This window comes from Netta rufina, assembly GCF_964035555.1.
Source record: "Netta rufina genome assembly, chromosome: 9".
NCBI lineage: Eukaryota > Metazoa > Chordata > Aves > Anseriformes > Anatidae > Netta > Netta rufina.
In genome coordinates, this window is record NC_140132.1 from 5,574,569 (window position 1) to 5,595,928 (window position 21,360).

Sequence of the window (21,360 nt, forward strand, 5' to 3'; positions counted from 1 at the left end):
AGTAAGAACATCAGTGTCGAGTCTCTCACTGGCATTTCTAGTACAGATGAACCGAAAAGGACAACTCAAAACAGCACTGGCTTCACGGCTTGCACCCTTAGGATGCTTTTTTTTGTTTTCATAAAATAAAGATCAATAAACTATTTAATAATCCCTTCCTAAAATTATTCCTTACACAAGGATAATTACAGATTGCAAAACACAGATTGCAAGAAAGAACTCTTTCAGCATACAGTAGTTTTTTCCATGAGATTTAGAATGACGGATTGTGGTTTACTACTCAAAGATAAGAGTTTTATGCTCAGGGATCCCATAATTTCCTTTGTGTTCTTCAAACAATTTTCGTAGCTCCTGTAGATATACCGCATGTAGCTGTTCAATCTCTTCAGTGGTGGGATTCAAGTTCCGTTTTACAGGGATGGGGCTTCCCACTGGAAGTCAAACACAACAGCAGGATTAGCTTCGTTGACATCTCTTTCTGAGTAAAACTACTCTCCCTTTGATGGCTCTGCCCAGCTCCCAGCAAGCTGGCAGAGTCACAGCACAGCTCTCTTGCTCTCAGGCCTCATCCTGCCTCTCACAAACCTAGGCCCTGGGTCTGTTTTTTCCCTCTCTGTTGTTCAAATTCAGATAAAAGAGTGAAGCCTACAAGCTCGCAAACACGTGAACACTGAGGGAAATGGAGATATTCCCCAATTTATACAAAATGGGCATCACTGCACCTGCGCCAGAAATTTCATCTGCTACCTCAGCTTAGGGAGAGGTAGCACGTGAAACCCCCAAACCCTGTGAGGTGTCTCTGAACCGTAAGTTGCTCACAAATATCCTTCCAACCTGAACATTGCCCACACATGAGACACTGTGCGAAGCCTGCTATCACGCTTCTTCACCTGGAGTCAGGTCTGGAGGGAACATGAGGTAAGCCCACACAAGTCCAGAGGGCAGCCTCCTCCACAAAATGCTTTAGTTGAAAAAACTCCAATTTGCTGACAGAGACTTCCCACAATCTCACGTTGTTCACTCACTACAATTTTTGACCGCTGCTCTTCTTTCACTGAAGTAAATGGAGGCACTGAGAGCATAATAGACTTGACAAAGATTGCAGAGGAAGTAATCTTTAAATCTTCTAACTTCCTTCTAGAAAAACAGAGAGTTAAAAGCACTCTCCAGGAGCTTTTTCAAAAGCACCTGAAAATCCCTTTCAACACATATTGCCACTTCAAATTGGGTGGTGTTGATTAACGGGAAGGAAAGTGCAGCCAGAGCCACTCTGCATACTCCTGCGGCAGGCTCAGCTGCCAAGAGCTCTCAGGGCCTACACGGGTGTGATCCCGGCCCTGGCTGGAGCAGGACTTTGATGGGGGGGGAATCACTGCACGTCAGACGCAGAAGATCTTGGAGCCTGACTGGAAACATCAAACCACGCCCCAAGCCTTTCTGCAGAAGTCTGTTCCGGGAGCAGAGAATTTCTTGTGGAATTAGAAATTACACAGATCTTCCTCGGATTCGGCTTTAAGCAAAATGCTCAAATCAATACTCTAGAGCTGATTCTGTTTCTGAAAAGCAGTAATAATTCACAGGAAAAGCAAAGTTACTTCACTTGTGAAGCCCTAAACATGCACACTTCAGGGACTTCAGGGACCTTGCTTTTACTGAATTGTCTTTCTTTGCTTTAGGGACAACAGCTTCTGAGCTAGTGTCTGCTCCAGGAGGAGGATACTCAGATACCTGGCCACAAGAACACAGCTAACCGGCTTGGGTGGAGGTCAGTACAACTCTGCAACTTTCGGTAGGCGAGCTAACGCTTTCAAGCCTGCTTTGAGCCATACCACAACTCCCCCCACGAATGCAGGGAGATGGTAATAAATAGTTTTCAAACATGAGGAAACAGAGACACCAAAGGTAAAGGATTTCACGAGATCGTACAAGTTCTGTTGCAAGAAAAATCTCTTCCAAACTGCCTGTCAACGTGGCATGCGTGTTCTTAATTAAACATAGATCTTTCCATAGCAAGGAAAAAAAAAAAAAGGGGGGGTGGAGGCGGAAGGAAACACCACAGGGAGCTGAAGGCCTCCGTCCCTGCCAGTCCCAGTGAGCATCAGCTCAGAACAACACCAGCTCCTTCCAGCAGCCTTGCCCTGGAGTGCAGCTGCAGTGGCTGTGCAATACCAGGAACATCCCACCGCTGCTTCACTGCAGGGCTAAGAAATGAAGATGCTGGGCATCTTACAAAATAAGTGTGGCACCCAGAATCCACAGCACTGGCTGCAGAGCTGTGTCAGCCCTCTGGTATGGGCTGGACAACTCCTTTGGTTTCCTTGAGGACTGCTGCAGCTATAAGCCTGGGAATAACTATGAATGAACAATACTATTTGTTCTGGGACAGAAAGGGAAAAGGGAGAAAGGATTTCCTCCTTTGACATGGGGGAGGAGAGGAATTAAAAATAAAATAAAATAAAAATATATATATATATGCAAAGGTTTATTTTAAACCTCACGTACTTGTTTTAGCTGCACAGTAGCCAGATATTTCTTAGATTTATAAATTTATACAGATATTAGGAGAACATCTATGCATTTTTAAATATTTGCAAAAGCATTAGAAAAGGCAAAAGGAACTTACCAACAGTGTGAATAGGTTGCCTGAAAGGTATTAAGCCAAAACTGTATTGAAATACTCCTCTAGCATGAAACAATGGTAAAGCAAAGCCCATTATCTTTTGCAGTTTCTCCTGTACGTTTCTGAGCCATGAACCTTTGGGGTTTGCAACTTGCTTGAATAGCTCATTTTCGCCAAAGGAAAACACTGGGACCAAATGAGCCCTGTAAAGCAACACAATGAACAGTGAGGATCCCACACCAGCCAGCATTTGCACTGTGGTTCACATCAGCAGTGTGGAAACTTTCCCAATAACCAGCACAGAAATCTTCAGCAGCTCTAGTATGTATCAGTAGCAGGTATTCAGTTCTTTTGATAGGGAGCTGCTTTTTGGCTGTGTAGGGTTTTTGGGTTTGTTTCAAAAAAATAAATAAATGTCATTCACAACAAGTAGCATTGAGTATTTGGACAGTATTTAGCTGTTTGCTACCCATTACAACCTTTTATGATCATTCATAATAATAACAAATGAATAATTGTATGCATCATAATTATGATCAAATCCACCACTATTTCAGCAAGTCCACCCTTGTTTCACTGTATTCTCTCCTTTGGCAAGGAAAGAAGCCTCATTGCTAACCTTATAATGCTCCCAGCTGGGTGGTGTCAGAAACAGATCTTAGCCTTCCTCTGCCTTTTGACTAGAGTAATGCAGGCACTTGATTTCAGCACAAAAAGCATGATAAAAAACAGACATCCATACAAACACGAGTACAATGCCAAACTCCCCCACTGTCCAACTCCCACTGAAATCCTACTTCCTCCAGACTTCTTCGAAAACTAGCCTTGATCTATTTTTATCAGGGGTCAAATCATACTCACAGAAATTATATTAACTCATTCTGGCTCCTTCACAGCCTAATGAATTTTCATTCCGTTCATGAACTGGCTGGGAGGAAGGGCACTGACTAGCTCCTGGACAAACAAACAACTTAGGCAGATGGAATCAGTGCAGTCACCTCCAACAGGCAAAAGCATCACTATATTTAAAGCCTCAACTGCAGTATGTTTTAGATGAATTCTGAGCTTGATCAAACAGTATTCTACACAGTTTAAGCTTAAAAACAAAAACAAAGCAACAACAACAACAGAAAACCCTACCAGAGCAATCCCAAGCAGTCTCTGAAGGATAATGAGAGGTTTTATTTGCTTTACTGAAGCCTTAGTTTCATTCATTCCATTCAGCTTACACTATCTTTCAGAAAACACTGTAAAATAGTAGCATTGCCATAATATTGTTGAGATGAGTGATCACAAAGCTCTGAATGCCTGAGGAGGATACATTTAGGACAGAGCTGTCTGGAAAGTACTGTGGACAACCAAAACTCTCCTGTATGGACAAAACAACTGCTTCTATAGTTTCTCAAGCGTGAAGATTCCCAAATGCTGTCATTCCCACTCACGACCCTGAATGGTGTCTGCTCAGGGGGTGGTTTCTCATACAACATATCACCCAGCCACCTGTAAAGAAAATATTGGAAAGCCTGGTACATAATGTGCTGTGTAAATACTCCATTTTTTTACTACTACGTTAAGACAAACAGGAAAATCTGGTGGTGCAATAGCACCCCAAGACTGTGAGATTTCTTCTAATCTGGATGGTAAAGACTTTTGCAAGACACTATGTAGGAGGTTGTGACAGAGAAATAAGTAACTTCTGATTGTGAAACTAAGGATAAGTTAGCTGATTCATCACTTCTTTCATATCTTTAGAATTTCTTCACTTCATATCAGATATCTGTATTACCTTGGACCAAAATGTCTTCCAGAAGTGCAGAGGACTTCAGCTTTCATACTTAAGAGCAAATTTGATGAGCTCCCAGATGAGGAATGAGAACTTTTCTGTAATGGCAGTGTAAAAGCCAGGGCCAGGGAGCACAGGACTCCTGGTCTATGCACTGCCCTTTCTTCTCCTGGTATTTGATGCTGTGGATCACAAGCACCAGAAAGATACGTAGACACTTGCAGCATGTGTTCTTTTCACCCTCCTCACGCTGCAGACCTCCCTTGCCCTTTCATTTCCACAAGTTGGAAGTTCATTTCAGATTTTGTTAGCTGTTAGAAACAAATGATAAAAGCAGAAGCATCTACTGGATGCCTTTGGCACAGGATCTCAGGTCTGCCTACAGTGCTGCAGGAGCTGTAGCTGCTGGAGTCTCATCATGTCCTATCATCATACAGTCCAAAACCAGAACAGAGATACAGAAATGAAGTCAGGTGTCCTACAGTTCACACAGAGGCTGTTTGTCTAGAAGGTGCTCAGACCCAGAATAACTCGTAGTCTAGTGGTTAGGATGATCATGTGTGAGGTGTAGGTCAGTCAGTCAGGTAGGGCATTATTTCCAGACACTAGGCCTTTCTTTAAGAGGAGAACCATGACTTGAAGTACTGAACTTAACACAGAACAAAGTGTTCATTATTGTGTTTTGTAAGTGCCCTGAGAGTGTTGTCATGTGTTGGGGATGCTCTTGAAATCAAGGCCTTGAATGGCACAGGAGTACCTAGTTTCTCAATCCAAATCAGTTTAGATGAGAGATAGATACCAGCCTTTGTGAACTGACAGATCAGACATGTTCAAAAAAAAAAAAAAAAAAAAAAAAAAAAAAAAAAAAGGACTTAAATAATCCTCCAAACATTATGGTAATAAATAAAAACTACTCATGAATTTAGTAGCAATTGAACAGAGATTAGTACCTTTGTGCGTCTTTGATCAAAGTCCCAGTTTAAATACACTAGTGATGTTTCTGGGTACAAATTCCGCTAAAATGTTACTTTACCAGGGTACAGCTCTTTTCTGAAAATCCTAGTGACATATATAGAAAAAACCTTCTTGGAATATTCTGACACATGACAGTTTCTAGAAGAAATTTACCTTAGCATCCTTTGTGAAAGCAGAACTCTTCTCAGAGCCCACCTTTTTTCTTCTAATTAGTAGTTTAAAAAATGTTACAGATCTGTCTAGGATTAATATTGTTTTCTTATCGTTTTGCATGTCGATGTATAATCCTGGGAGCTTAACAGACAGCTTAGCGGGAATAAGTCATTGGTTCGAATACTTCCAGTAGTTCAGCATAAACAACAGCTCACGCTGTATAAAGCATTCAAAAGATATTAATGCTCTCTCTGCTTAGTTACATACTGATAGATGTTGGATAGTAAGAAGTAAGCTAGTTTTTCTTGAGATTCATTACAAATTTCCCCAAAACATACTTTTGTAAACAACAATCTTCAAAATCAAAAAAGTCTTCAGAATAAAGGTGAAAAGAAATCTTCCTGGAATACATTTTACAGCGATTTAATAAAACAGGGTCTAGCTTTCTAAATTTTTTTGGCTTAGAGTGGTAAGAAAATTCTGTCTTATTATAACTCCAATTTACATAAGAGAAAACAACGTCTGCATCGGTCAGCAATAAAAGCCAAGGTTTACTAATATTGTTTCACAATTCTCACTTTTTGCTACTGCAATATAGAACAACTAAAACAGATCACCAAGATATGCTAATAACTCCACCTACTGCTCATAAATTATGAAAGACAAAAAGGACTTTTCGACACCCAGATTGGATCGAGGTGTACAGACTAGCTCTTACATCAGATATCTGCACGTTCATACACAAATAGCTCTTTCAAATTCTAATTCTGAGTGTACTACACATAATTTGTACTATATTTAAGACTCTGTATTCAAAGCGTGCTTACTGGGACAGGCCAGATGGGAAACCTACCCATGTTTCAAGGCCATTTTAATAAAGCCTTTCCTGTTGAGGACGTTCAAAGTCAAACTTCCAGGATGTGCATTCAGGGATTCCTCGGCTCCTCCGATGACAATGATGGACGCGTGGCCACCTCCTTCATTATTCAGCACGTATGAGACGCTCTCCTTGGAGGCTGAAACCATCCCTTTAGGAGCAAACATTCTGAGAGTCACTCACAGATGCTTCACTTACAAGTACAGTGGAATATATAAAATATTTTTAAATGATGTCTAAATGATGTTTCTAAACAGTTACAGCACAACTGAGTTGAAAGATTTGGGTTCAACACCCTCACTATGCGACAGATTAGGTCTTAGTTAAGCCCTTTAATTTCACACCAATGAGCTAAAATGCTGCTTGCCTACCACAGAAGTTTGAGATCTTTAGGAAGAGCCAGCTTTGTCTCGGCTGGCTGGCTGCTCAACTCCGCCTCTGCTTCTATGTCTGAGAACAGCACAGCTCAACCGCAGCAGGTTGTGCTGAAGCAGAGGCAAAAGCCATAAAGCACAGAGGGTTTAAGGGAATGACTAAAGGACTTGTTAACTCAAATGAGGACCTACAGTGCCAAGCTGTACCCCTTCTTCTCAAAGCTACAAGCAGCAGCTCTGCCTCAGGCCATGGACACAGCAGTGTCCGAAGAGGCAGGAAAGGCCCCGCTGCACGATTCCCAGTGGCTGCATCAGCTTATTCTCTAGTAACCAGGACCTGTCACTCACATTTATTTAGGCTAATCTCTTTAGGCTAGAATAGCTTCCTGGTGCTCCTGCCAATGCTACTACTTCTAATCAGAGGCACACTGATGTAGGAGTCTGTAGCATCGACTCAGACCTTGCTCTGAGCTTGCTATTCTGAGAAGCGTCCTTCCTAACAGGAACAGCCGACCCCTCCAGAGCAACTTCGTGCCTAAGTCCTATTTAAAAGGCTCACACTGGTACCACTCACCCAGAAGCCATGTTTAGTTATATTGTGCTGAATTAATATATTCTAAATGACAATCTAGAAATCAAATCTAGGTTGTTGTGGGTTTGTTTGTTTGTTTTTCATTTTGTGTGTTTTTTGGTTGGTTGGTTGTTGGTTGTTTTGTTGTTGTTGTAGTGTTTTGGGTTTGTTTTTGTGTTGTTGTTTTTACAGGGCTGGTATCAAACTGTGCCCTTCTGGATGCTGAGGGAAGGATTCACCTCCTTTTTTCCTATTGCAGACATTACAAAACAGATTATGAACATGTCACAACAAAGACAATGACTGTGATCTGGTTTTGAGAGCTGGCCACCAAGAGAAGTAGCTGGATCTCGGGGCAAGTTCAGAGAACTCAGTAAAAAGCTATTTCCATTTGCCATATACTCCTTGACAGTCACTGCTGCTCTGAAGAAGGCAGCTGACCCAGGACACGAATCCTGTGAGTGATGCTCGTTCACCACTCAGCATGCATTTTCCCTGGAAGAGAAAGCGAGAGGCACTGTCCTTTCCCGGGACCAACTCCTCTCCTTGCTGAAGTGGAGGCAGGGGACGGCTCCCCACTCTCCCTTGCACAGCAGCTTGGGTAATGCTGTGACTGCTCTTCCCAAGGACAACTGGCAGACTTCAGACACAGGGAGCAAAAGATCCCCTTTGGTATAATACAGGTTATGAGTCAAATTATAAAACACTGGTTTATCAGCTGCACGCTGGTGAAAAACAAGCTCAGATGCTGACTATTCTTTAGCATGATTTTTACTGCAGTTATTTCTTAGCACATAAATGCTTTTTTCTACAGGTCAAGATGCAAAAAGAGGTAAACTGACCTCCAGGCTAGGCAATGTTCAAATTTGTCATCTTGCAACATTACTAATCCCTTAACCTTGCAAGCCTCAGAAAAACTCTGACAACAACATCTGCACTGAAAGGCGCTTCTGGTATGCTGAAGTGCACGTGGATTTGCAATTCCGGTATCAATCCGGGCACCCTTGGCATGCTTCCACGCAGGGAGCAGATAAATAGTTTGTCTGAAATCACACTGTCCATGTTGCAGGGAGGACTGAAAGCTAGATCTGTGTCCCAAACCTACCCTTGTCCTGCAGACCGTACTTACTCAAATGCTGTAGTTTAATGAATTTAAGTAAAATAACTCCTGTATTAAACCACTGTAGAGGAACACTAGTCCTGATTCGTTTATATTTTTCTATTCCCCAAACTCTATTACTTATTATTTGTATCTTTTATTACTGCAGTACCAATGACAAACATGACCCTTTTATATACAACAGGTGCTGGAGGCTCCGTTCCCCTTCGCTGTGGGGCCAGGGAAAGTCAGCAGATGAAATCAGTTCAGCCACAGGCTCCTTAGCTCCTGTTCCTGCTCCCCTTGCTCCCCTTCTTGCCACATCTAGAAGTATTAGGCAAAATTTTGCAGTAATACTCTAATGACCAGCAATTACTTGACCTTATCTGTTTAACTCAGATGGTGTTGTAAAGGGTAGAAATACGGTGTTTGACCATAACATTTCAGATTTAATAACCATCATTAACACCCAACAAAATCAAACTATTAATAGACCTTATTCTCTGAGCAGTCTTGCAAGAAGAACAACTACTGTGAGCTGTTCCTGCTGTAAAGCTCTTCCTTGCACCCGACCCACCTGCATTGCATATGCCACATACGATGCAACAGAGCAACTCAGACTTCCAGTAGGATTGATTATAAATATTGATACATGATACAGTTTAGCAAAATTAATAAAACCTTTCAAAATTACTTTGCAACAACAGTTCATCGCATAACAGTTAGTGCCAGCACTCTAAATTCAGCGCTGATCATTTGAAGTGAAATAACTTCTAGGTACAGCTTGTGGGTACAGGAGAAGACCTTACATTTGAAGCAGAAGCTACAATGTGGAGAACAGCTGAGACACTCTGATTTTACCTACCAGCACTCATTATGTATTCTCTGAAGAAGGGGCAGCCAAACCAGATGGGCATAATATGCAGATACGGAGTAAGCCCAGGAAATAAATTTTTGAAACTTGGGCCCGTGCAAAAGTTTCCAAAGGCTCCAGCTACCAGGACCCCATGAGGGTGAAAGCCAAGTAAGTAGTTGTGATTGGGATTCAAATCGGAAGTTTTTATAAGCTGAAAAAGAGAGATGGTGGAGGACGTTTTAATATTCATTTCACAGGGGTTCTCAAACACAACACGTGGAAATTGCAGGTCGACAGGATACAGAACCAATGACAATTCATTTATTTCTTCCAAGCACTTTACTGGTCTGTTTTAGCGCTGAATGAAGTTTAAATAGATAAATCTCCAAAAATTATCTCTGAAGCATTTACTGTGCTGAGGCACTGTCTTGTGTCCCAACAGTCCAAGCAGAAATCCAGCCCCTGTTCCCCCTCCCCTGCCCATTTCTGATGCTAAATCTCAGGTTTCCCATGTTTTAAAAAGATCTTAAATGGTGTAACCATTATAATCACACCACAGATGAGTCCTAGACATTAGTCCTTGTTCACGGCTATTCAAACCGTCTCTGTTCAAATGTTTACAGTTCAGTGAGAAACCTTTTACTCACTTGAATGGGGAAGTATTCCCTGAAGTACTTCCAGACAGTCCAGCTCCTGACCCACTGGGACCGTCTGCCCCCAGCGCACGGCGTTTCCCAGTCGAGGTAGAGCCACACGAGGTACAGAACAGCAAGGAACCAGAAGTTGCCCAAAATCAAGATCACAAAGAATCCACAGCAAAACTGTGCTGCAAAAGGAAAGAGGTAAAAAAAAAAAAAAGATATCACAACTAGCAGTAATCACGACTGTCTTTTTTAAGGTCTTGAATTCCCAGCCCTCACATTGTTACCGGGGATGCTACTGAAAACGTACACAAATTGAAGTTGGCTTGTTCCACCTCATGTGAATGTTGTTTTACTGAGGCATTTACCTCCAAGGATGCATCACCTCAGCCTGTACTTCTTACTCTGCACAACTGGGGGAATCAGCCTAAGATGATGCTTGCTTTTTTAATAGAACAAAAGCACGAGCCGAGAACCAGCACAGCTGTCTTCTCCCCGTGGTGAGGGTGAACACTGACATTTGGGAGGTAACATCTGGATTACCTAGGACAGACTAAAAGGAGGCAGCAAGAGCTAACAAAGACGTGATGCTCCCATGAAGAAGAAGATGGGAGGAGGGGTTTGAAAGGAGAGGGCTGCAACAAGATCTCTTTTCTAATAGGAATGCTGCTGGGCAATCACTTTCCCTTTCTGCTTCTTAATTTCTCTACCTATCTAGTAGGGCTGGTACTTCTACTCCCTGCAGAAAGTGCTCTGCGACTGATGAAGATGTGCTAGACAAGACCAAAACATCACAAGGTTTCATTTCAGTCTGGACACGTCACTGCAATCAGAAACTCACCATTTCTGTGGGAGCACAGTACCAGTTTTAAGCCCTGCTACTTTCAGACACAGGTTAATGAGGACTGTAGCATCCTCCTACAATACCCACGTGCAGGCAGTGCATTATGCACAGTTCAAAAAGACAGGAAAAAAATTATTACACGGAACGCGTTACTTTGGGGCTCAAACCTGAAATTCAGGGAGACTCCCTATGGAGACATTAACTTTTGTAGGATTTGCAGGATTTTGCACTCTTGCAGCAAATTAGGCAGCTATAAGCAGTGAGGTAAAGCCAGTGCCTAGGTGCACGCTGCTCCCTGCCCTGCAGCACACCCGACCAGCCTGCTTCCTCTGGCTTCTTGTGAGCAGAACGCATCAGGTCATGGATCAGAGTACAGCTCCAGATGCTGAATTCCAGGGAGCCTGGGCTTTGGCATCCTATATTTATAGGACAGCAAGCAAAACAGGACCCAGTCCTCACTGGCAGAGCCGCAGAACAGAGGCATTATTCTGAGGCATTTTACACAGCAGATTTTTAAGAACTGCTTTGTATGTCCCACGTTTGACTGGCTTTCAGGAGGGCAATATCCTGGCATGTCCTAAAAGGTGAAACACGTTGGGCCAGGCACCTCAGTGAGGAGAGAGGGGTGAAAACTTGGAAGAATTACATCAGGCAATAATTTGACTAACACAGTGTTAACCTTGGCAGAAACAAAAACTTTGAAATAGGCAGATGAACCAACACTAAAAACCAGTTGTCCTAGTTCAGATCAGCTTCATTAAAGATTTTCTCTAGCAGCACTTTTGGGAGCTGAAAACTCTCAGCAGATTCCCTCAAGCAGGTTTTGAGCTGCTGGAATCAGAGCCTAACTATGCACACTCCTGTATTTCTTCCAACGTGTGTACTTACATTTTTCTGAACTTCTCCCAGCCTATCCCTGCTCCTAGCCCAGCTGTGCCTGCAGCACAGACCAGGAGATATCATTGTGAGGTAGCTGAGCAGCAGACAAAGCAGGAAAAGCTGCCCGTTAGACTGTGTAGGAAAGGAATGAATGAAAATGCCCATTTCTGGCAGGAAGCAGCAGAATACGGAATTGCATTTGCTCAAAGGAAAGAAGGGAACAACCCTAAGTCAAAACAGGATCGAACACCACTGTCTGAAGGACACTCTGTGCTTCGGTACGGTCAGTACAGAAGCCCACTGCCTCCTGCTTAAACAGGCAAACCTGGTCTCACACAAAGAAACACCTCAGCAAAAGCTCTAGAAGAATACCACGGCTCACTGAGACCCACAGACCTCCAAAGTCAATGTGGAAAACTCCCCCAGACTGCAAGTGAGCTCTGGGGAACACCTGCAACAGAGGACAAGCGACGTGGGTGAAGGAGGACACTCACCTCAGCTCCCGAGGGAGGACTCCCTGGGTACCCCACGCTGGCAACACTTCAAAATAGGGAACAGGAGCATTTGGAGGAAAAGTCATTATCTGTTCTTTAAAAAAATGAATCCTGAAACTACAGAAATTCGCAGCAAGGATAATCTGGACAAGATGACAAGGTTCATGCACTAAGTTGGAATAAGCACGAGAAGTTTTGTAATTGCCATAAGTCAATGAGCTTCAAGTTCTCACGAGCTGGTGAGCATTTGTATTTCTGAGCCTTCCTTTCAGAAGACTTTTGGCTCCGTGCAGAATCCCATGGCTTTTAAGTATCTGTTACCTAGCCAAACAGCTGAAAGGGGCTTTGGATCAAAGCATCCTTGCTGAGAGAGCTAATTAAATCAGCAGCGAGAAGTGCAAGATAGCACTATTCAGTGCTGTGCAGGCAAACACACGTGGAGATCAGCACGCTTGCTGCTTTGCTTTAGCAAGGACAGAGCCAACGTTACGGGGTGCACCTAAGGGGCAGGAGTGCAGTGTGCTCCCTGCACCTCCTGGGAGAAGCTCGGCATGCTGTAGGACAAAACCCAATTATTACTGCGCTCACACTGAGACATGCAAAGCAAATTCCTTGCACCGCACCTCCTCATCATCTCAGTGCATTTACTCATAGCAAGGTGAGCTGAGCACCGGTGACTCAAAACCAACGTGCCTATAAACACAAAACCAGCGTCCTCTCCTTCAGAGAAGGCATTGAGCAGATAAATGGCAGCCGCTTTACCTTACACGTATTTTATAAACAAACTCTAGGCAGAAGGTAAATGACTTGGAATTTGTCACTGCTTTGTATCCTCCTGAGATGCACTTCCAGTGTAATTTTTTCTCTTGAACCTGGATTAATACCAGCAGTGTTAGGTGGCAGCACCAGCAGCTGTCCTGCCCAAGGATGCTCGAACACCTGGGCACCAAGCCTAAGCTCACCCACGGGCAGAAAGCCTCCCATTGCCCTCAGAGCAGTCACAGACCACGTCCAGCCGGTGCAGGCGGATCCTCAGTGGCCAGGGTGCTGGTCTCCATCCAACCCACACTACAGGCTCCCCAGAGCAGTGGAGTAACAAGCGACTTCAGTCCATTTGCTTCCCAAACCAAGCCGCTCACACCTCTGGATTGCTCGACAGCTCAGGTCTGAACCACGCTGCAGGTCCTGCTGGAACAACGGCACACGGGTGCCCTTAGCAAAGCTTTTTGGAACCACATCGTGCTGCCACGGCTTAAATCGGTTGGAGGCTTTCAGAGCTGACTGATTTGAAGCTCATCCCACAAAGGGTGAGATAAGCAGGACATCTTTATGCCACTGGCATTCCCGTGAATACACATGTAGAGATGGGATTTGTAATATTGCTGCTCCTTTGGGCTTGGAGCGCACGTGCACACAAATACATAAAGCATGCCAGGGGAAAAAAGCAAGCTGAAAATCTTGTGTCTTGCTTCTACGGCCGCAGGGGAAAAATGAAAAATGGCATATTCCTTAACAAGCACAGGGACGTACCTAGGGCAGAGCAGAGCTTTCCTCAGCCTTACTCTTCACAGCAGCAATGCTTCCGAGCTGGCTGCTTGAGGAACAGAACATTGGGGGCAAAGCAGAGAGCTGCACAGTGATGATTTAGTCCCTAATGAGCATTTTTTCCTCTCTAGTATCTCGCAAGGTAACAGTGGTAAGTTGATTTTGGCATTACAAACTAGTTCTGCCTGCTAGTGGCTTCTTTCATTAGAGAAAACAAAAACAAAAAATGAACAAACAAAAAAAACACCAACCTTAGCTTCTGGAAATACTTTCTGAGCTATGTACAGATGGTAAAGCAAGGGGTAGAAACTCAAATGAAGTAATGCATACAGCAAATGAACTCCAACAGTCGCACCCAAGGAAGACTTAACAGGAGGCAGTCTGCAAAGACAACAGAGTAGTGCTCTGCAGCTTTTACCCTCAAAGTCCCTAAAATATGGAGTATGTAACGCTAATACCACCCTGTTTAGATGCTACTAGTCTGCACAATTCCACCTACAAGCATGTTTCCACCAGAAGCACAGGAACTTGCTGCCTCTTTCTACCTGTGGCAGACTCCCAGATAAAAAAATATTACCGCAGCAAAAATAAGGGGGAACTTATTTAAACTAAAATTGTCGAAATCCACGTGAATTTGGTAGCCATCTGCAGGACTGAGGTGGTAAGGAGGTGAGCGTGTGTTGAATGTGTACCCGTCCCTTCTCGGGGTATCAGTCCCAGTCACGAAGATATTTCAGCATTCCTACCAAGTGAGCTGTGTTTCAACACTACTGCGATAACAAATACAAACCCTCGGATGCCAAGGTTTGGAGGCTGGTTTGAGGGCTTGTTTACTCGGGAATTTGGTTGCCGTTCCCAAGGAAGCAGACCTTGCAGCGATAAATACTGATAAGCAAGAGATACGGAGCATTAGGCACTACTGACTGTTAGATAGAGCGGCCTGGATATGGCAAATCCCTGAGTTACTGATTACCATATCCTGAGACAGCAAGCCAAATAATGTGTTAGTCCACACATTTCCTAGGTCTTTTACTCCTCCTCAGGCATTCAGTACTAGTTATGCTCACATACAGGATGCCACAGTAGGTGGTCCTCATGCCTGACACAGCACAGCTGTTTTTCTGCACTTACATCCCCGCAGACACGGCTAAATTCCCTCCCTGAGAGGCAGGCAGCAGCGCTAGCGTTCCTAGAAATACCAGTCAGGCATCGGCAGGTACCCTGTTATGCCCTGGGATCACACACCAATCCCTGCCCGAGGGCCAGCAGTGCTCGTCAGGGAGAGATGAGCACAGAGAGGCGTGAAACCAAGCAGCAATATCAGCCAGCGTGCCAGGAAGGGCTCCGAGTGCTGCAAGTTTAAAAAAATAAAATAAAATAATGAGATAGTGGCTTTAGTTAGCCAGCTACAGCTGACAAATCAAACCAGCACCAGATAACAAAACATCAAGACATGTTTGGGGAAAAGGATTTATTTTTTTTTCCCCGCTTTAGCGCATCCCACTGCACACCTGCTTTCTCACCACTGAAGTCACCTATCATTACAGCAGCAATATCTCACTCTGTGGCAAGTGTTTCATCACCTCTGTTATTTTGGGGAAGCTGGACCCACAACTCAAAGTTGTCTCCAGCCAAATTCAGTGTTTCATCCTACCTGCTGCATGCACAGAAGTTTAATCACTAGAAAACCGGATGCACATTAATATACACCAGTGCCTTTAGCATATTATTTTGTGGCTTCATGCATACTAAAGTATAGCTTCTGTTCTGTATTGATTTTCTATTATTAAGTATTTTGCAAATAAACACAGGGGTACACATGCAGCAGTCACTTCCTAGATCCCCAGTAAGGACAAGACCAGCCCCACCACTGCTGGACGGAGAAAACAAGCCGTGAAAGAGGTCCCATGCTTCTCGACCACCTCCTCACCTCAGAACAAGACCCCAGTCCCCTTGGCTGACAAGGTTAAAAACCCTCTCTCCCCCATCTCTCTAAAATAGCTTTATTCGGTCCAATTGCCATTTGATTTATGCAGATCACAGAGCGTGAACAACAAAAGGTACAGCACCTGCACAGCAGCACCGTAAGCGAATCTCACTGCATGAAAGGAGCACCTCGACCTACCTGCTGCTGCCCGGGCGCTGAGCACCTCCCGAAACAAAGTGACCTCGTGCACAGCCTGGCAGCGCTCAGGCACACGGCTCGCCTGCACACCTTGTGTCTGTACCACGGGTAAAGGGCTGCTCGCTTACTCTGCAAGAGGAAGAAAACCTGCACCGGTTCCTAGCGGGAGGACATCAGGTGTTCTACTAACCCTAGTGAAAAGTGCTCAGGCAGGAACCTTAAGGAAAGGATTTCCAAGCTTAAAAACAAAGATCTCACACTGAACGCCAGTGACACCTGTTGCATTCATGGCCCGTCACAGTTGTTTTTGGGAATGGGGTGGAAGATCAGAATGATGCAACCTCTGCTCTTGCCCCTGGTCGTCTCAGCAGCACTTGTGGGCTTGCAGGTCTCCTTTCTCCAGGTGACCTTCTGCCTGGGGTTTGGCTGCACAACAGCACAGGCAGACACCAGCGTGCAGCATCAGGCGCTGCAGGAGCTCGGCACGGCGCCAGACCTGCCCTGGGACTGTCAGTCCCAGGCAAGCCGATGAACATCCACTGACAGTAATTAGACAGAAAAATGCATTTATCAAAGTCGCAGCTTGCAGCTTTTTTTTCCAAAATAGGTACTCTGAAATTGCAACACTTCGCATACTTGCTGTTTCAGCAGTGAAACCCTTATGACTTGAAATTATGCTCGAGTCTGAAGCTTTTTTGGATTTCTGCTTAACACAGCAAGAAACAGCAGTTTTAGTGTTCCTTGTTTTTCAGTTTTGATAGCTTTAGTTTCCCAGACTCCAGGCTGGCAGTTTTCTTTTAAAAGCAACAAGCCCATTTGAGACACTTTTCTCTTTCATGGAACTTCACCTAAACTATTTTAGCCTGTTGCACTTCCACATGGCAGTTTCAGGCAGCACAGTGCAGGAAATTGTTAGATTAGCTGCTAGACATCACTTACAGTATTTTAGAGGTCATTTTTGCCTCTGGACTCATGCTCCTGGATAACCAACAGAAGACCCACTGCTACAATAAAAACTCGTCTTTTCTGCTTGAGGGGAAGTGTTGGCAGCTTACAGTAACAGCGCAGGAAAGCATGGGAACTTACACCCTGAATTTTAAGGAGGTTCCTTTTGTATCTAATGAAATGCTCCGTACATCTATGCGGCTTTCTGGAGGCAGAGGCAGGTTTGTTCTGCCTACGCTCTAAAGCAGAAGTACCGTGTTTGTAGCGCAGGCCAGTAAGCAGTGCGAAGGAGCAGAACTTAACCAGTTGCTCGCTGACTGATCAGCGCTTTCTCCAAGTGGTGATAAGCAACTGCAAGCTGAGGTTTGCCGTCTGAGGTAGCTATCGCGTGCATGTACTTTGGCCAAACTGTGCAAAGCCTTTAGCCACACAAGCAGGAGGGCATTCTCAAACATCAGCTCCATGCTCTAAGAAAACCATGCAGCATTGCAACCAAGGTGCCAGGGAGAACAAGGTGCAAACGCCACCACAATGTACTTTTTACTTTAAATTTAGCTACTTTAAAGCCTCTCTTAGCCAGGAAGAGAAAAACAATGCTGGATTTCCAGAGTCTTCTATCCAAGTCACATCACGGATTCAAAGTTACAACAGACTCACATCCCCCTTTACAGCTTAGTCTGCACAACAAACCACGTTTTCCCATGCCACCTACCAGATTTAAAGGATGTCATTACCTGCTTCAGCTGCTGTCTTTCCAGGCACTAATTTTTAGAGTTCTCTTACTTCATCATTCATCCTACTAGGCTATTTTATTCAGCTGTGGCACCTCACCGCATCCTCAATGGACAACTTTATGGACTAAGCTAGTACCCTATTTATTCGTTGCTCTAAACAGAAACACTGCATGATACCTGTAACACAAATCACTGGTTATCATCTGGTGTTACCGACTGATTTTTATATAAGAATCACTGAATCTGCAGAAAAGTCTTGCTTGGTATAAACTAGTTCCAGCTGCATTAGAAAAAATAATGATAACACCCACCCAAACACCACCAACCCCCCTTGACCTTCCCCATGAATTCACACAGTATTTCACTTGTGCCTGGGTATCGCCTGCACGATCCGAAGAGTCACTTTTGAATTCAAGAGCTTAAACAAACACTCTTTCCGTGTCTGTTAGCTCAGCAGACACAAAAGGGTAAAGGACATCTACACATAACTGCAATCCATGACATTAGGAACCAACATCTTTTTCAGTTCTTACAGTTACTGAAGCCAACCGACTGATTTTTCCTGGATCCACATGGAATTTTTTAACCAGACCATTCTGACTGACCTGTAACTGCAAGGATGCACATACAAAATGACAAAGTCACCCCAGAAAGCTCTAAAAATAAATGAAAGCAGATTATTATTAGCATCAATTTGTCCTCTGTGGGGGCATTTGCCAACAGATTTTTTCATGGTTGTGTGTACTCACTGTATTCAGCTGTGAGACCCACTCCTTGCTGACTTTCCTTGACACTTATTCCTCCCAGGCAGCACCAGCTGCAGCAGACAGCTGCCTGCTCCCCCCGAACTGCAGCAAGGGGGGATTCTCTGCTGCCCACTCCAGGGAAGCACAGAAAGATGGGACTTCCCATATTCCTCAAGGAGGTGGCAGCATTGTCACCACACATGCTAGGATAAAAATTGTTTCCTTCCACTGCCGCTCGTATCCACTGCATTATTTAGACTGGAATAATGAGATGTGTCAAGATTTAACTCAATAACAGAGAATAAAAACCACGGGCTATTTACAGGGCAGCCACAAACATAAACAGTTTATAGTCCAATCCCATATAATTTAGAGGTAACATAAACCAGCCAAACGCTCGGGATAAGCCAGTGAAGGTGCTCCATATCCCCCGTGCTTCCCCCACATAAATAAATGACCTGGGTATGGCCACATAACCCAACAGTCATCTGAAGCACATCAGAGCAGCACCTGAATGACAATGGATTTCCAAGCTGTGCAAGGCAGATACGCACACTCTTTTTCTCCTTGTAACCCTAAAGCACAGGTTTCTGTCAGGTGTTCCAGCGCTGGCAGCAGGGCACAGGCAGGCGGTCACCGCATCCCTCGGGTCAGGGCATCCCACACAGCTCTCCCTCCAACCTGTAGGGTCGGGGACCTGGTCCCAGGGGACCGAGGGCCAGCTTCCCTCCTCCAGCAGCTCATTTCAGCAAGTTCCCGACACCTACCTGTAGGCTTTGCTGTTACGATTAGATGTTTAGTGATAAGAGCCTGTTAAGATATTAGGAAAGTTCGCTACAGAAGAACAATCAGTGGAACGAGTTTACTAAGAAAAATTGTTAGGAAAGCTTTCTTAAAGTACGTTTTGCATTAGTTTACAGAAGCGGTCGCACTACTGGCTCTCAGTTCACTGCCAACCTTTATTCAAACTCACCACCCATTTAAACAAAAAGTTTATTGAACTACGGTACACGGAGTTATTAGACAGGATCAGTGTGAGCAGCGTTAGTGGTGTAGCAGTCTTTATGGTGACGATCATTAAAAATTTCTCTCAGAAACCCAGTGGGCAGCCCGCGGAGGTGCTGTCACTAGCATGTCAGGAAGGTATTTCTAAAGGATTCCATGGGAAGAAGGAGACCCAGAGGAGGAAAAGCATCCAGAGCCCCCAGCCAGGAGAAGACCCCGAGCCCAGGAGCAGCCCCGCAGCAGCCCGATGCCCGGGGCTCGGGGAACAGAAGGAAACCCCCTCCTGTCCCCTTCCTCCTGGGGCATGGCGGGGGAGGCAGGCTGTTACCCAGCAGCAGGAACGAGAAGATCCACTGCAGCACCGCGACCGTCTGGATCCTCCGCTCCAGGGGGACGCTGACGGGGGCGAAGCGCAGCGCCATGCCGGGCGCCAGCACCGCGCCGCCACCTGCCCTCACGGCAACGGCCCGGGCGCGGCTCCGGCGGGCGGGGACCGGGACGGGGACGGGAACGGGGAGGCGGCTCCGGGCACGGCTGGGCTCAGGGCACGGCTCCGGGGACGGCTCCGGGCACAGCCCCACACCCGCAGCTCCCCCTCAGCCGAGCCCCGCTGCCACCCCGCGGTGCCCTCGCAGCCTCACACGGTGGCAGCGCCCAGCGTGGTGTTTATAACCCGCCACACACACACACACACACACAGACCTCCCCTCGCCCCCCCAGGCAGGCAGACGAGGCAATTAGCGAGCTCATCCCTTTATTCCCAACACCCCCGCCCCGTCCTTCCCGGCGCCCCGGCAGGCGGCAGCGCTGAGGCGAGCGGGCGCGCAGGCGCGGGGCGGGCCGGGTGCCGCCATGCCGACCGTCAGCGTGCGGCGCGAGCTGCTCTTCCAGGCGCTGGGCCGCAGCTACAGTGAGTGCGGGCACCGGGCACCGGGCGGGGGGCAGCGCGGGGCCGGCACCGGCACCGGCACCTCACGGGGGAGCCCGGCCCCGAGCGGGGGTCCCCGCGTGTGAGAGGCCGGGCCGGCACTCGGGGCTGGGCCCTGACACGCGGAGCCCCTCGCAGTGACTGCGGCAGTAACGCCTCAGGGAACGCGCTGAGTCCTAAGGAAACTGCTGCGCGGGCGCTGACAAACTGCTTCACGTGGTTTTCACCCCCCCCCCCCTTTTCAAAATTATCTGAAATTATCAAAATAAACGCCACAAAATTTAGTTTTAGGGTTCCGAGCTCTGCTTGTAAACCAAAACCCACTCTTTTTTTTTTTTTTTTTTTTTCCTGCCTCCCCCTCCCCCAGCTGATGAAGAATTTGATGAGCTTTGCTTTGAGTTTGGGCTGGAGCTCGATGACGTGGTAAGTCCTGGTTTTGTTACCTGATGGAGCAGAATGACAGCAGGTATACACGGTAAGAGCCTGCGCTGCACATTGCCACCGGCTTCCCCGGTGTAGTGCTGGACAAGGCCCTCACCGTGCGCCAGAGAAAACATCGAGTCAAGGTCTGGAGGGAACCGTGCCCGTGGGGCTGTGCTGAAAAAGTGATGCAGACAGGACTTCAGTGTCTCCTTTATCCTGTGCGATCCCTCAGCAGTACTGCAGCGAGCTTTTCCACCTGAAACCTTCTCATATATCTTTGTAGCACAGTCCAGAGTATGTAACGCAGACCTTTAGGGTCTTGTATAAAATACTCCTGTAACAGAGCGTATTGACATAAGTGGTTTAAATCTGAAAAGGAGACCCCAAAGTTGCTGTTTTAGGGGGCAGGAGGCCCCCATGTGGCATAGTGCTACAGTTTGTAAAGGTTGGCAATCTCTGTTGACAAATAATTCATTTAATTCAGCAGCATAAATAAGGCCACAAGGAAAATATGGCAAATATTAAACATATTTGCAAGATCTTATTGGCTGTGTTTTGTATGCATTTTTGTGTGCAATACCACAAGAATGTTTCCCCTGGACATTCTGTTTCCTGAGTTGTAACTCACTCACATTTCAAGTTTTGAACTAGATTCTGTGCTTGTGAAAGTTTGCTGACCCTCTTGCTTGTATCAACATAAATCTTGTTCCAGTAGAACTCATTCTGGTTTTGCTTTTTGAATT

General features: G+C 45.6%; 2 protein-coding genes across 2 annotated transcripts in view; one reads left to right on the forward strand and one right to left on the reverse strand.

Moving 5' to 3' along the window:
- Positions 1-276: 276 nt before the first annotated feature.
- On the reverse strand, positions 277-19,688 carry MOGAT1 (monoacylglycerol O-acyltransferase 1; the record flags this gene model as incomplete). Its single annotated transcript, XM_084291623.1, has 6 exons — positions 277-431; positions 2,624-2,823; positions 6,385-6,559; positions 9,318-9,519; positions 9,956-10,134; positions 19,595-19,688. The coding sequence occupies 6 exons, from the start codon at positions 19,686-19,688 to the stop codon at positions 277-279; spliced, it is 1,005 nt and encodes a 334-aa protein (XP_084147749.1).
- A 413-nt stretch (positions 19,689-20,101) lies between these two features.
- Positions 20,102-21,360, forward strand: part of FARSB (phenylalanyl-tRNA synthetase subunit beta) — a 36,026-nt gene continuing 34,767 nt past the window's right edge. The window contains exons 1-2 of the mRNA XM_084292356.1: positions 20,102-20,176; positions 20,562-20,617. Of these exons, the coding sequence (XP_084148482.1) occupies positions 20,119-20,176; positions 20,562-20,617 (114 nt within the window). The 5' untranslated portion in view covers positions 20,102-20,118. The remainder of the gene's footprint in view (positions 20,177-20,561; positions 20,618-21,360) is intronic.